The 13,086-nt window shown below is 46.3% G+C and overlaps 1 protein-coding gene across 7 annotated transcripts in view; it reads right to left on the bottom strand.

Annotated features, from left to right (window-relative positions):
* Positions 1 to 13,086, bottom strand: part of cux2b (cut-like homeobox 2b) — a 67,788-nt gene that overhangs the window by 8,625 nt on the left and 46,077 nt on the right. For all 7 annotated transcript variants that reach the window (XM_029829945.1, XM_029829946.1, XM_029829950.1 and 4 more), the window contains exons 4-13: positions 11,289 to 11,367; positions 4,603 to 4,743; positions 4,192 to 4,348; positions 3,925 to 4,001; positions 3,610 to 3,676; positions 1,503 to 1,551; positions 784 to 885; positions 409 to 600; positions 281 to 339; positions 143 to 191 (exon numbers count right to left, since the gene is read on the bottom strand). In XM_029829945.1, the coding sequence (XP_029685805.1) occupies positions 143 to 191; positions 281 to 339; positions 409 to 600; positions 784 to 885; positions 1,503 to 1,551; positions 3,610 to 3,676; positions 3,925 to 4,001; positions 4,192 to 4,348; positions 4,603 to 4,743; positions 11,289 to 11,367 (972 nt within the window). The remainder of the gene's footprint in view (positions 1 to 142; positions 192 to 280; positions 340 to 408; positions 601 to 783; positions 886 to 1,502; positions 1,552 to 3,609; positions 3,677 to 3,924; positions 4,002 to 4,191; positions 4,349 to 4,602; positions 4,744 to 11,288; positions 11,368 to 13,086) is intronic.

Raw genomic sequence — 13,086 nt, 5'->3', positions numbered from 1 at the left:
TTTTTAATCAATCAATCACAGCGGGTCTGGATGTCTTTATAATAGGTAACAATCAGTGAAGCATTCAATGGTCCTGCTAGAGTTTTTCTTCTCTGACACAAAAGGAACTTCGAAAAACAAACGGGGGGCGGAGCAGAAATACCTGGGATGAGGTGCCGTTTGCTGAAGAAAGCCTCAGGGCCTTTAGGATGCTAAACACACAAACACCCACAGAAGTCAATTTTTTAAATTCACATTATTGTGAAGAGCTACTCGTTCTGTTTTGCAGAAAAATCGTCACCTGAGTTCAGTTTTAATCTCTTCATAATCCACCTGGGACTGCAGTTTAGCTTCTAATCTCTGAAAAGGAAGGTTTGAATTAGCAGTTTTCTGACAAGAGTTTGTAGCTTCTTCGGAGGCGTCGTTCACCTCAATCGCTTCTGTCTTATAGGCCAGTTGGCGTTCCAGGTCTGAGATCTGATTGGCCGAGGCCTCTTGAATTTCCTGTAGCGTGAACTGCAGCCGCTGAATGTTCTCCAGGAGACGGAGGATTTCCCGATCTTTAGCCAGCAGGGCAGCCTCGAGGGAGGAGACCGACAACTCGGCTTTCTCGCTCTTCTCCTTAGAAACAGTCAGATTGTGAGGACAGGAGTGAAGAAAGATGGCATTTGATGGAAATGACATGACAGATATTCACAATGTGGGCAGAATTGTGGCAGCAGGTGCACTGAAAACGCCACCAGTTAATACCAAAAGTTTACAGTTGAGTTATGTCTGAGGGAGGAAGCAACGATTTATTCTTACTCTGCTAGCGCCCTCTGCTGGAAGGCAGTTGTCTGTGACGCTGTGGCCGCTGCTGAGCTGCTCCTTTAACCTCTCCACTTCCCTCTGGGCCACTTCAGCTCTCTGTGTGCACACATGAAACCACAGACTTACAGGTTTGTTACACCAGCCACATCAATGGATTAATGAGATGATCAGGCTGAAAGCGAATACAAGTAGACTTTGAAACGTTAGAGCTAGGTGAAACCCCTCTTGAACTCCCCCCCCCCCTTCCCCAACCGAGCAGACAAGCGCAGCCAAAGTTTAATCTGGCGGGGGCAGGGAGCCGGTCTGGTTTAATCCCCCAACTATTTACCTAGTCATTCACACTCATCCTGCTAATTAATGATTAATTTTGAGAGCATTTAACCAGAAGGAAAGAAAGGGAAAAGCGAGCTAAAAGCAGGATGGGGGCAGCTTCACTAGAAAGGGAAGCAATCAAGACAGCCAGATAACTCAGAGCCCCGCATGGCTCCGCTCTGCAGTCTCGTGCTCACTGCTGAGCGGAGCCATGCTGTCCACCGATGGGGGCTCAGGTTTAAGCTCGCTAATCATGCACTAAGGGGATGGGAGGAGGTAGGAAGTGGGAGGCGAGTACAGGATGGAGGGAGCCTAATTAAAGCCAAGGCTTGATTACACGAATGATTACCTTAACGAAGGAACGTCCCAATCAGATAAGTGCAGAGGAAGACTGTACTCACCTGTTTTGCCTTCTCAAGATTCACCGTGATGGCGTCGACCTCTTCTGCCCTGAAACACACGCAGAAATTAAAGTCAGTTAATTAAAATTACAACCAAGAAAATACACACAATTTCTATTACTCTTAATACATTTAAGAACCTTTAATTTATGAAAAAGTTGTGACCAATGACCTTTCAATAATTGACTGAAGACAAAAAGTGGCAGGTTTGCTGCTCTTGTCCCTTTTAACTCCAAATCAATGAGGCGCTCACAGCTCTATAAAGGCTTAAGTGTCCAAAACACAAAGAACGCACACAAAGGATAGTGAAATATGGGACGCCTCTACGTTTAAAGCCCAGTTAATCCCTCACTGAGTTGGTTAAATGGTCATGTTTACATTTTGAGCTATACCTGGTGTTCTAAATCTAGGTTTGCTCAGATGTCAGAAAGCTGTCAAGCGTAGCATCCCTGCTAAGGAACAATCAACGTGGACTTGAATGGTTCTGTTAGTCTTGAGAATCAGCTGTTGCTGCTACAGTCATGGACTGTTCCACACAAAAGGTGAGAGCACGTTGGGGTTCTTTGCTCTTGTGCTCAAGAAACATATCGCATGTTTTACCTTCTACTGGCCGCTATGTTTATATACCACCATGTAAATGTAGTCAGAAGTATGTTCTAATGAAGGGAATTAAAAAGTTTAACATCCTAACTCCGATTTACCTTCATACATCTAAGATTCAGTTTAAACAGAAGCTCAGTGGGATTATTCATGAGGTTTGTTTGAAGCTCAACAGTTCATTTTGCACACGTGGGACCTGATTTTCAGAAGGTAGAGGGGGAATGAATTAACGAGGAGGCCGTGTTTGATTTAAATGAGCATATATATGACCAAAGTTTCAGGTCACACTGGTCTAAGTTACCAAAGAAGAATTTATAACAATCCAAATGAAACCAACTACGACCTGCTGAACATTCATTCTTGGCTGTTTGAGCTTCAGTGTTTGTGTGTTAAGATACAGAAAAGAAATCCAACTATAAGCTATTAATGGCGGTTCCTGTCATCAGGTTCAACGCTGGTTTCTGAGCATCCAAGTCATCTCCCATCGATCAGTGAGGTCAGGACAGACGGAGCAGACACCTGTTACTCTGCTGTCTGCTCCACGTTAATGAACTTGTGCAGAACGGAAAATGTTTTGTATCGATTACCTGCTCGGCCACTCAGGTCCGAGCAGAAAAATCGTCTTTCTTATCAGAACTGGGGAAAGTGTTGGTGAGCGAGACAGAGGGCCAGGGTCGGGGAGGGATACAGGCGGCCCCAGCTCTGAGGTCAGCGCAGGAAGTGTGAGCCTGAGTGCTCCAACACACCAACACACACACACACACACACACGCACACACACACACACTGTCTGCAGCAGCAAAATGTCTCAGATCCAGCAAAATGGATGGCAGTGGGTCTAGAAACATCAGCTCAATTGTGCAATGGATTAAGCCTGGGAGAAAATCCATTAGCGGCGGCTGACTGTGCTCTGGAGCACAACCCAAACAAAGGAGTGTTTACTTTGAATGTCTATCGACATCCATCATACGAGCTCAGATTCATTTCAAGCGCGGAGTGGATACATTGCGCTCAAAGACCAGGACAAGGTAGAGTGTTTTCTGAAGCAATCTTTAAATGGAACAATTCTTCTTGAGGGCTGTCAAGGCCCAGCTGCTAGTGAAGGCAAACACAGCCCTCTTTCATCGACCTGCATTAGTGGCTGAGTCACTCTCACTCTCCAGTGGCACAATGGCATTCCTCCACCCTGCACCTGACATGAGTTCATGTAGGCAAAAGAATAGAGAGCGGGCCGGGGTGAAGCAGGGACCCCGACACCACCGGGGGCGCTGCACGCGTTTGGGTTTTTTTGTTTTGAAGCGCTCATTATTATTGAGCTCCTTAATTCACCTCTACACACCACCTGGAAATCTTGTGACCTTATAAATATCCCACTTCTTTAAAAGATAGTTTTGTTTCCCACTTTTCAGTTTTTAAACTGGCCACGTTCATATTTAAATGTTTGCACAACTTTCTTCAAATCCATAAGACTTGTTCAAACTGCAAACGGGCGAGCTCGGTGGACTCACCTGGTGGTCATGTCCCGGTTATATTTGCACCGCAGGTCCAGCAGCTCCGTCTGTGCGCTCTTCAATGCTGACGGAGATAAAAGAAAAAGCTCCACGCGTCAGTGTTCACGTTGATTAATTCCATTCACTGGGCACGCATTCAGCTGCTATATGTGTTTACAGTTCCCCCTTATAAATGTGTTTCTTCTACCTTTTATCAACAAAGCAGCAGCATAATGCCCAAGTTTCAGCAGGGGCACCGCGCAGCTATTCCACTGGCACTTTAATAAATTCCAAATTAAATACAAGTGCAACTGTAGTCTTTACAGCACTTACATGAATGCAAAACCTTGATCTTCTCCTCGGCCTCTGAAAGCCTGCCAGTTAAAGTAACATCGGCACTCTCGTCCTCTCTGGAAAAAAAACACCATATCAGTAACATCACAGCCGCACGTTTACGGATGAAGAGTGAGCTCTGCTTTAACTGTTTGATAAAGAACATCATAGTTCTGCTGTAATGGACCCTCTGATTTATTACTGATGAATTACAACTGATTGCTAATGGCCACCTTGTCAGGCGGAAAGCAGGTCACTCATTCTCACCCTTGGCCTTCAGCTTGGTCTTGGTGGTTCTGGTGAGGGGAGCCTGCGGCCCCAGGGGCCGGTGTGCTGTTGGGGGTCATCAAGGAGGCTGGAGAGATGGAATCTGGGTTCTTCTTCTCTGCCACCCTTGAGACAGTTGGACTGTCTTTGGAGTTCTCTGTGGGGATGGAAGAGGGTTATGAACAGGAAGACATGGTTTATGATGTTCTTTAGCTTTACAGGAAGTAAGTTTTCATTTGTACCACTCGGCCTTGCTAAGGGTTCTGGCTGCACTTCAACAGTGGTCCCACCACATTTGTGGCTGATGGGTTCAACACAAACACAGGGCCATTGCCGTGGTTACCTCGCAATGCCATCAAAATAAGAATGACACCAGACAAAAACAGCGATCATGTGCTTCTGTTCCCAGACCTGTCCTGTCAAGGCACTCCAGGTGTTTCTTCCAGTGCCCGCTGATCTCCCGCACCAGGGCCTCGCTGTCTGCGGCTGAACTCTGAAGCTGCTGCAGCCTCCCCTCCAGAGTGTGTGAGGCCTCGAGCACAGGAGCTGGATCTGTGAAAAGACAAACACAAGTTTATACACTCTTGGTTTTAAAAAAAAAAAAGTGAAAGAGCCAAATAGCTGTTTTACTGTGCACAGCGCCTGTTAAGAACAGACGTTTTCAGCATCACAGTTTCAATACCGGAGTATTCCACTGAGATTTCCTCCCGAAGAGTGACTCTAAGACTCCTGCCACCCTCCCCCACCCTACAAGATGCTCTGATGTCTTTGAAAAATTCACTGGCTGGACCTAATGACACACGACCCATTCCCATGGACGGAAATGTGATCTAATGAGGCTTCTCCCTGCCTGATGAATGGTAAAGAAGCAGACTAATGTCTGTGTGACAGACTTGAGCGCCAAGTATACACCTTGGCAAAAGTGTAGAAAAACCCTCCTACTGAAAAGGGGGTTAAAAAAAGTGGGATTCTTTAGCACAACAGAGGAGCTGTTTTGCAATGCATGCGCGGCAGCACCGGGCCCATGGGGCCAACTAGGAGGCTGTTTCTCAGCTAACAAGTCTCCTCTGTATCATTTGATCATTTAAATTATTATGCCAGGAATTCTCAGGAGGCAGCTCGGCACTCCACATCACAGGGCTGTTTTTAATCTTCCCCTTCCCTTTCTTCCCCTCCCGAAAAGTTCAACAGCTCAGAGAGAGAGAGCTGCTCCTGTTGTGTACCTGCGTGCCGAACACCAAAGGAGGTGACTTCTAGTGCCAAAGCACAGAGAAGGAAGCTCTGGGGAGCTCCTTGACAAGGAGGGAGGCAAGATGTAGAGCCACTTGCACACGCGCACACACGCACACACACACACACACACGCACAAACACACAGATACATACAGCTCTTCAAAAATCTAAAAAGAGGAGGAAAATCGCTGCTTTGCTGCACAAACTTTTGCAGCTTTTATCCATTCATCTTAGACTTCAGTGTGGAACCCAATTGGATCCCATCTTCATTTCAGTATGGGCACCGACTGAAGTGACTTTTCATAAGAAGTTGGGAGCCACAGACGTTTAAACTTTGGCAGATGCCGCAGACAGAATGCAAACTCCGAGGGCTTGGAAAAAATAAATAAATGCTCATCAGAGGACAGAAAACTTCTGCAACGTGCAATTTGCTGAAACCCTGGCCGTATGTTGCAGCTCGCCATATCTGAATTTTCATCAGACAAACATTTTGGGCCATTTAATTGATTGGGCTATTTTTCCCAGGACCGTTTACAGTCAAACATTGTCTGCATTCATTGTTACACCAGCTGTGGAGATATTGCATCAGTCACAAGGGACATCACTATTAAGAGCACAGCTCTTCTAAGACAAACAGGATGACTTAAAGCACTGCTATTCCATCGACCCACTGTCACAGAAATCACTTTATCAGCCTCTTTCCCATATATCCTTTCAACTTTTACTGATCAAAGGACAGAGATTATAGTAAGGGATCTCTCACACGCCGACAAGTCAGGATTATCAATCAGAGGCAGGGGAGTAAAGAAAAGTCAAATTTAAAGTGAAGGGATATAACTTAAGTCTACATACAAAATTAACCCCCCGTCAAAGTAGGGAGGAAGAGACGCTCCCCTTGGGCCCCAGATCAGAAGCAGAGTCCAGAAAGCCTGCTGAAATCTCTGGAAAAATAGAGCTCACTAATTGATGCGGATAGTAGGAAGCACCAGAACTTTTTTTTACAGCACAGCTCTGAGGATAATTCTTTCAAATTAAAATAGGAAAAGGTGTCAGCGAAAACATGACCAGTACAGATTAAACAGCAGAATTGACCTTATCAGAAGATGCACTTCTTTTGTTCTAGGGTTTGCACGATTTGACCAGATTTAAAAACTTATTGGAAGGAGTTATAACGTTGTTGTGTCACTGGTACCAATTTAAAGTGCATTTAGAACATGAACACAATTTCATTGCGTATCCATGGTGACTTTTAAGACGCATGGATGATCAAGGACTCTGGCTGTAAATAAACTGGATAAAAGCTCGGCAGTTAAGTGCGTGAGGCGAACACAAAAAGGGTGCAACAAGTGTTTTTTTCCCATCAGTTTAGTGAGGGACACACTGATCTTCACACTGATGTCAGCCTTCTCAAAGTTAAAAAGATGCAACTTGAACTGTGCCAGAATTAGAAGTTAAGATAAAACTAAAAGCTCACAGATGCCACAGCAAGTTTTGTTTTTCTCCTTCTCGGCCGCATTGATGTTAAGTTTCATCACCTTGGCTGAGCTGTAATGAGGCTGCCACCCTGTAGCTGCTTCCTTGTGGTCACCGTGTTGCTGTTTCACTGTTATTGCACATCTGAAGAAAGATCTTTTGCAGCCCGGGCGAGTACCGGAGGGCCAACAGCTCAGCGGACCAACGGCACCCAGGTTCAGGACGTGTATGTGGGTGGGGGTGGGAGGACAAGGGTGGCGTGTGCCAAGACAAGCAGGTGTGTTGGGGCGGTCCGTCTTGGCCCTGTCAGCGATACACCATCATTAGGCGGTGTGGGCACAGCAGGGTGCACCATTACGTCTCCCTGGGCCCTGTGTAATTACGCTCTGACATAATTAACCCAGCAAGCCCATTAGCCAAGCATTGGCTGGCTGAAGAGAGGGAAAAAATGCTATAATTATTTGTTGTGTGCATGTTAATGAGGCCAGCTGTGTTCCCATCATACAACACGAACAAATTAATTTACAAGGCTGTGCTCCAAGGTTTTTTTCCTTTTCATTCAAAACAGTCTTGTTTTTTTTCCCCCTCCCTCTGAGTGGACTTCAAGGTCCACAAAAACATGTGCCGCCGCCGCTGCAACAAACAGCAAGACTGCTGTAATATTGTTGTCAAGAAGAAAAACTAGGTTGAAGGAGAGCAGAGCTTTCACCTTCAAAAACAATGTGATACCAGGTATGTAGGATAAACTGCTGCCTCTTTCCTCACCTGTCAACGATCAGTTTTAAGTGTAATAAAACATAAAGTCTGTGCAACAAATTCATAAACAAGTGCTTGTGGTGCCTTTTAAAACATTTGATATTTAGACAGCGGAGCGAAGTCTCGCTTTACCTTGATGTAGCAAGGTAGGTAGAGGGAGTGAGAAAAGGAGTGGAATGAAGAGGAGTTGTGGGAAGCGGCATCTATTTTGTGAAAGGAAAACAAAGCTGAAAAGGAAAAGTCAACTTTTTCTTTTTCATTGCTGCTCTGAGCCTTTGAGTAACTAACTGAAGGACTGAGAAGCAATGACATCAATACCGACATGTTTTAAAAGTCAGAACAAAGAGTGAAGCCGCGGCGAGATAGCGTTCAATTCCGACACGAGGTTGAAAAAAAGAGGAGCGCCGATCACGATCTAAACCTCACATAACTTGGTACAAAGAATAAAATGACCTTCTGTGGGTTGTTTATGAGACATGTAATACAAATCCCCATTAATTAACCTTGTCAAATATACCAGCCTGTTGTTTTTTTACATTTTTGAATCCCATGGTAAACTCTTAGGTGCTCACAGGCACACACCAACATTCCTCCACACACACACACACACACACACACGGAACTGCTGTCTTTTAAAAGCACACTCTGGGGTCTGCTATTCCACAGGGATCAGTTGAAAAGGCCCGACTCCTTTATGAACATAATGCATTATTAAGCACCTCAAACATCTCCTGGGCCTTTGTTTATTACTGCTCTTATTAATCACTTGTGCATAATCTCTTCCCGCCCAGAGAGCTTTCATTTTCCATCAGCTCCTACACATTTCCAGACTCAGAAAAGCCCTATTTTCCTCTTCGCTCTCTTCATGAATACAAGTACGCAGCTGGAGAATATAAAGCCTGTTTTCTGTACCTTGCAACCCTCTCTTGATAGCTCTTATGAATTGAATGACTACTATACTTTGTGCTTCTGAGTGAATTACTAAGGTCACTGTGTTCTGTTCTGATAATCTCATGGCCCACGGAAATGTACAGAGTGAATACGTAAGGCACTTACAACCATCTCAAATCACGGACCGTTTGATAATGTGCCTGAGAGCGGCACCTGCCCTCCTCTGCAGTACCGCTGACCACCACTAGCAAGCACTGTCTGCCATCTTTTAGACACGCCTCGCACAAGTCACAGGACTGGTGCGCGTACGCGCGCACGCACTTAGAGGGGTGTATTCAAATCAGAATCTTCACAAACTCTCAGTGAGCTCCCCACTTAGATGAAAGGAGCAGTGTTCTAAAGGAGAGCGAGTGGGGTGGATCCTGGGGGATGAGAGTGTGTACTGAGAGGAGGCAAGGAAGAGCAAACACCTGGAGCGTCAGACTCAGGGCTACGCCCCTGGCGAAGGAGCCTTCGCATCTCTCACAGAAACGGCAAAGCAGGCCAATGTTCAAACGCCACCCTATCCACAAATGAAATCAGCCGCCTCGGTGGGAATCCGACAAACCCGGGCCGAGGCGTCGTCATTGTTTTTTTTTTAGCATTCAATGATTGGATTTGTGTTTATCTGCACTGATCAAAAACAGGGTTGCGCTGATACAAACTTTGTTAGAGAAGCACTGTTAACAGCCCCTCTTTCATGTCCCCAGACTGGGTGGGAGTCACAGTGCACAGCATGGGGAGGTGTCACAGGCAAATCAAAACATAGCACGCTAATGAAACACTCCAGCTGATTGACGTCTCAGCTTAGGGGCCTCATAAAAGTGCGAGAGGAAAGAAAAAAACCCCACTTCCATCACTTTCATCAGAAACTCATCCCTGTTCAAAGTTCGCTGATATATTCCAGCCGCATCTGAACATTTGCTCGACTGAAAAGAGCAAGATTGTTGCCACAAACGCAACCTATTTGTATTCAATAGTGGGCATGTCAAAGTGGATAAACGATAGGTGACCAGATGTTAATGATGGCCACATACAACAGGTCATATATTGAGCTGCTGCCGCACGTGCTCCTCCCCCGATTCCTTGTCCTCCTCTTGCATTCATTAACTCTTCTCCCAGTCTACTCTGATTGGACTAAACACTGCATTAGCACACAAATGAGCACGCACATGCACGCACAGTGTGGGGGAGAGACAGACGGGGGCAGGGGGGGCTTATGAATGAAATAATATAAGAGGGTAAAAAAGTCCTGCAATGAATAGTAATAACTGCATTAAGATTAACGAGCATGGCATGTAAGGAATAATTGCGTCTGTCAAAAGATTAAAAATACATGAGCTGTAGCATTTGTTGGGGGGGACTGGCGGGGGCAGCTCGGTGTTATGTTTGAGGGGCAGAGAGAAATGGAGTGGGGCCACAGCCAAATGACTGTCCTCTGGTGTACCAGGAGTCATCCATTCCAGCGAGGGGTGGGCAAGAGAAGAGTGGATGTGACCTTGGACACCTGATGGCAAGATGGATGGTGACAAACAGGCACAGATACAGTATGACTTCCTCACAGATGGCAGAAACTGCGAGGGCCCCGACGCATCTGAAATTCCCTCACTGGCTGCATTTTTATTTATTTACAATGATCACTTAATGGCTCATTTATTTATCCAACCTTTTACATTTTCTGATTCTCTGTGTTTATGATAAAAAAAATCCCAATAAGATACTTCTGGGCTTGATTTGAGGCCTTGATACCATATGAAAGGTGGAGGTCATGAATCAAAACGAATGCAGCTTCAAAGAAAGGTGTGTCCTATCATGGAAACAATTCAAGAGCCCCTCCACGCGCGCACGCCCGTGTGTGTGGGTGCGTGCATGCGTGGTTGTGCAGTAGCAACCACATAACATCAAGGAAAAATGGAGACTTTTAAAAGTCAGTTGCTGCCGTCACCATTTCTCTGACGCAGCCTTTTATCTGGAATTCATTGAATCTGTAAACAGCATCCTCTACTCCTGCCACAAGTGTTCCTCTGATCTCGACTGGGATCGGGCTGCATTTTGTCTCCCGCAATAGAGTGTAATACAGTAAAGCGCTCTGGCATGGAAGAAACATTAGAATAAAGACACAGTACGTCTTCCCAGCGCTCTGATTTACCGTCGTTGCCCCTCGCTCCTTTTCCCCCCACTGACCTCATCAGGCCTGAGTTCCACATGAAGCCAGGCTTGAGTTGGGATTTTAATTGGCCCTCCACAATCAACAGCAGAGCTCCTCGAGGATGTGCTCACTCCTCAGTCAGTCTACACTCAAGGACCAGTGCTGGGTTTTGAAGTGGTCTCACGCAGAGTTTTGGAAACCACTCTGAGAGCGCAGACTTTGAAAAATGGATAAGAGCCACAGGACTTTGCGATTTTATGTATCTTACATCCATGTGCAGCTGCATCATATCCACCTAAAGCCAGGAAATTACAATTTTGTCTGTGTACGCCGCTTCATATATACATCGTACACGGCTGTGTGAATGCTCATAATGCTGGTTCAGGGATATGGATCATGGTTTGATGGGGAAATAATCTCCAGGGAGTCATCTTTGAAGGTGAGAGTACAATAATTCAGTGGGGGATGATAATTCAGGAAGTAAAGCATATGAGTGTGGTGGATAAATTGCTGTTGTTTGTGAAGATGCACATCTCTGATCTTAGTGGGAGACTCACCTGGGGCCTCGATAAGCTGTTTGTAGATTCCAAGGAATGCAGACTCGGCCTCCTTACTGCGCTTGTTCAGAGCAACCACCTGCAGGGGAGAAGACACCATTAAGTGAACAGCAGCGGCGAGAACGTCTAACTTACAAGGTTCAGCATATTCACAATGCTGGCAGTAAAATGGGGGGTTTTGCACAAAGAAGAAAAAGCTTATAATCTTAAACAGCTAACAACGGATCAATAGAAGTCAGAGCAAAGGTCAACCTCACAGCATCTGTCCAATAAATGAAACAACCACTTCCTGTTTGCCCTGTGCATGGTATGTTGCATATTTTGTTCAGTCTTTCTACATCTAGGAAAAAACCCAATGTGCAGCCGTCTCCTTCCTGTTTACATGATGCAAAATGACATTTGGCCTTTGAGAGGTAGACGTGTAGGAGAAAGCTCGTTGATGACTGTGGCCTCCGTTTCCAGCAGCACTCAGCACCTGCTAGCCTTCACTCTGCGGGTGATGCAAACCAATTAACGATTCATTAGGAGGGACAAAGAAAGCAAATTAGCCACCACCTGGCCCCCATGGAGAGGGCACCTGCACAAATGGGTATGTGGGTTACCGCTCTGAGCTTCGCCCAGCCCCCCACCCTCCCAGGACCTGGGGCCTGACTTTGGGCATTCTATGTTGGAATGATTGTAATCTGTTGTTTCTGTCAGTGTGGATTACAGCCTCCGCTGCAGCAGCTTAATGGACTCCACCACGGAAGGTCAGGTATGTAGGCTGGCTCCTGCTTCACTGGTATCACTGGACATCTCTGCAAACTTAAAGGAGGTGTCGGTGCTGCTTAGTGGTTGTTAATAAGGTGTGTGGAAAAACACCAAGGGCCACAGAGCCTTTGATTTACTGGAAATAGCTGGTGGGCTCCCTGGGGAGGCATAAAAACTGCACCATGTTTTAAGAAATATCATAAAGATCAAGCAAATCCATCTGTCCGTCCTCTAAAACCCTCCATATCACTCCCACTCGGAGCAGCTTGGAGGAGTTCATGGAAAATGGAAAAGGCTGGAGCCCAATCAATACAGATGCAATAGTGGCCAGCTCTCAGCAGGCTCGCTTCAACGCCGCGCTTCTCAGCGATAGCCCCCTTTAAGCCCTTACCACCAGCAGCACCAGCAGCCTTCTTCCTGGACGTTACGTTTCACCTGGCACGATTGTGCACAAACAGCTGAGGTGTCAAACACAGTTTCCAGCTCCCTACGTGCGAGTCAGGAGCACTTTAAACATCGGTCAGAGCTGCCGCCCATCAAAAAGCACATTCTGTGAGATGAAACCACCACAGCAGAGGCGGCGCTGCCGCGTCACCTGTGGGTTGTCCTGCTTTACTTTAAATGGCACAAGACTTTAAAAAGCGCATATGAAAAGCACGTCGGTCCACAAAGGCAGCCCCGAGACATGGGGAGTGTGAGGGTCTCCTGGCCCTCCATCATTCTTTTACAAGGGAACACGTAGATTATCTCCACAATCACACCATTAACCTGCCTACAGATGCTCGCAGGGACATCAATCACACGCCTGCCTGACGCCTTCTCATGTTAGTGCCCGCTGTGTGTACAGATGCAACCCTCCTCCTTGACAATCCACCCTTTCTACGGCGAAGGTACGCATCATGAGATCAGCGAGCTGTCCTCGTCCACAGTGGATTCTGGAGCCTGGTGTCTCACAGGCAGCGCGACTGTTAAACACCCTCTCTGTGGACGCTGGGCGCGGTGGTGGATGGATGACGCTACAGTCTGTTTTCACTGTGATAAAGGACTC

Source organism: Takifugu rubripes, chromosome 21 (genome assembly GCF_901000725.2).
Source record: "Takifugu rubripes chromosome 21, fTakRub1.2, whole genome shotgun sequence".
NCBI classification, from domain to species: Eukaryota; Metazoa; Chordata; class Actinopteri; order Tetraodontiformes; family Tetraodontidae; genus Takifugu; species Takifugu rubripes.
Note: the sequence above shows the minus strand (reverse complement) of the source record. Positions and strands in the feature narration are given on the sequence as shown.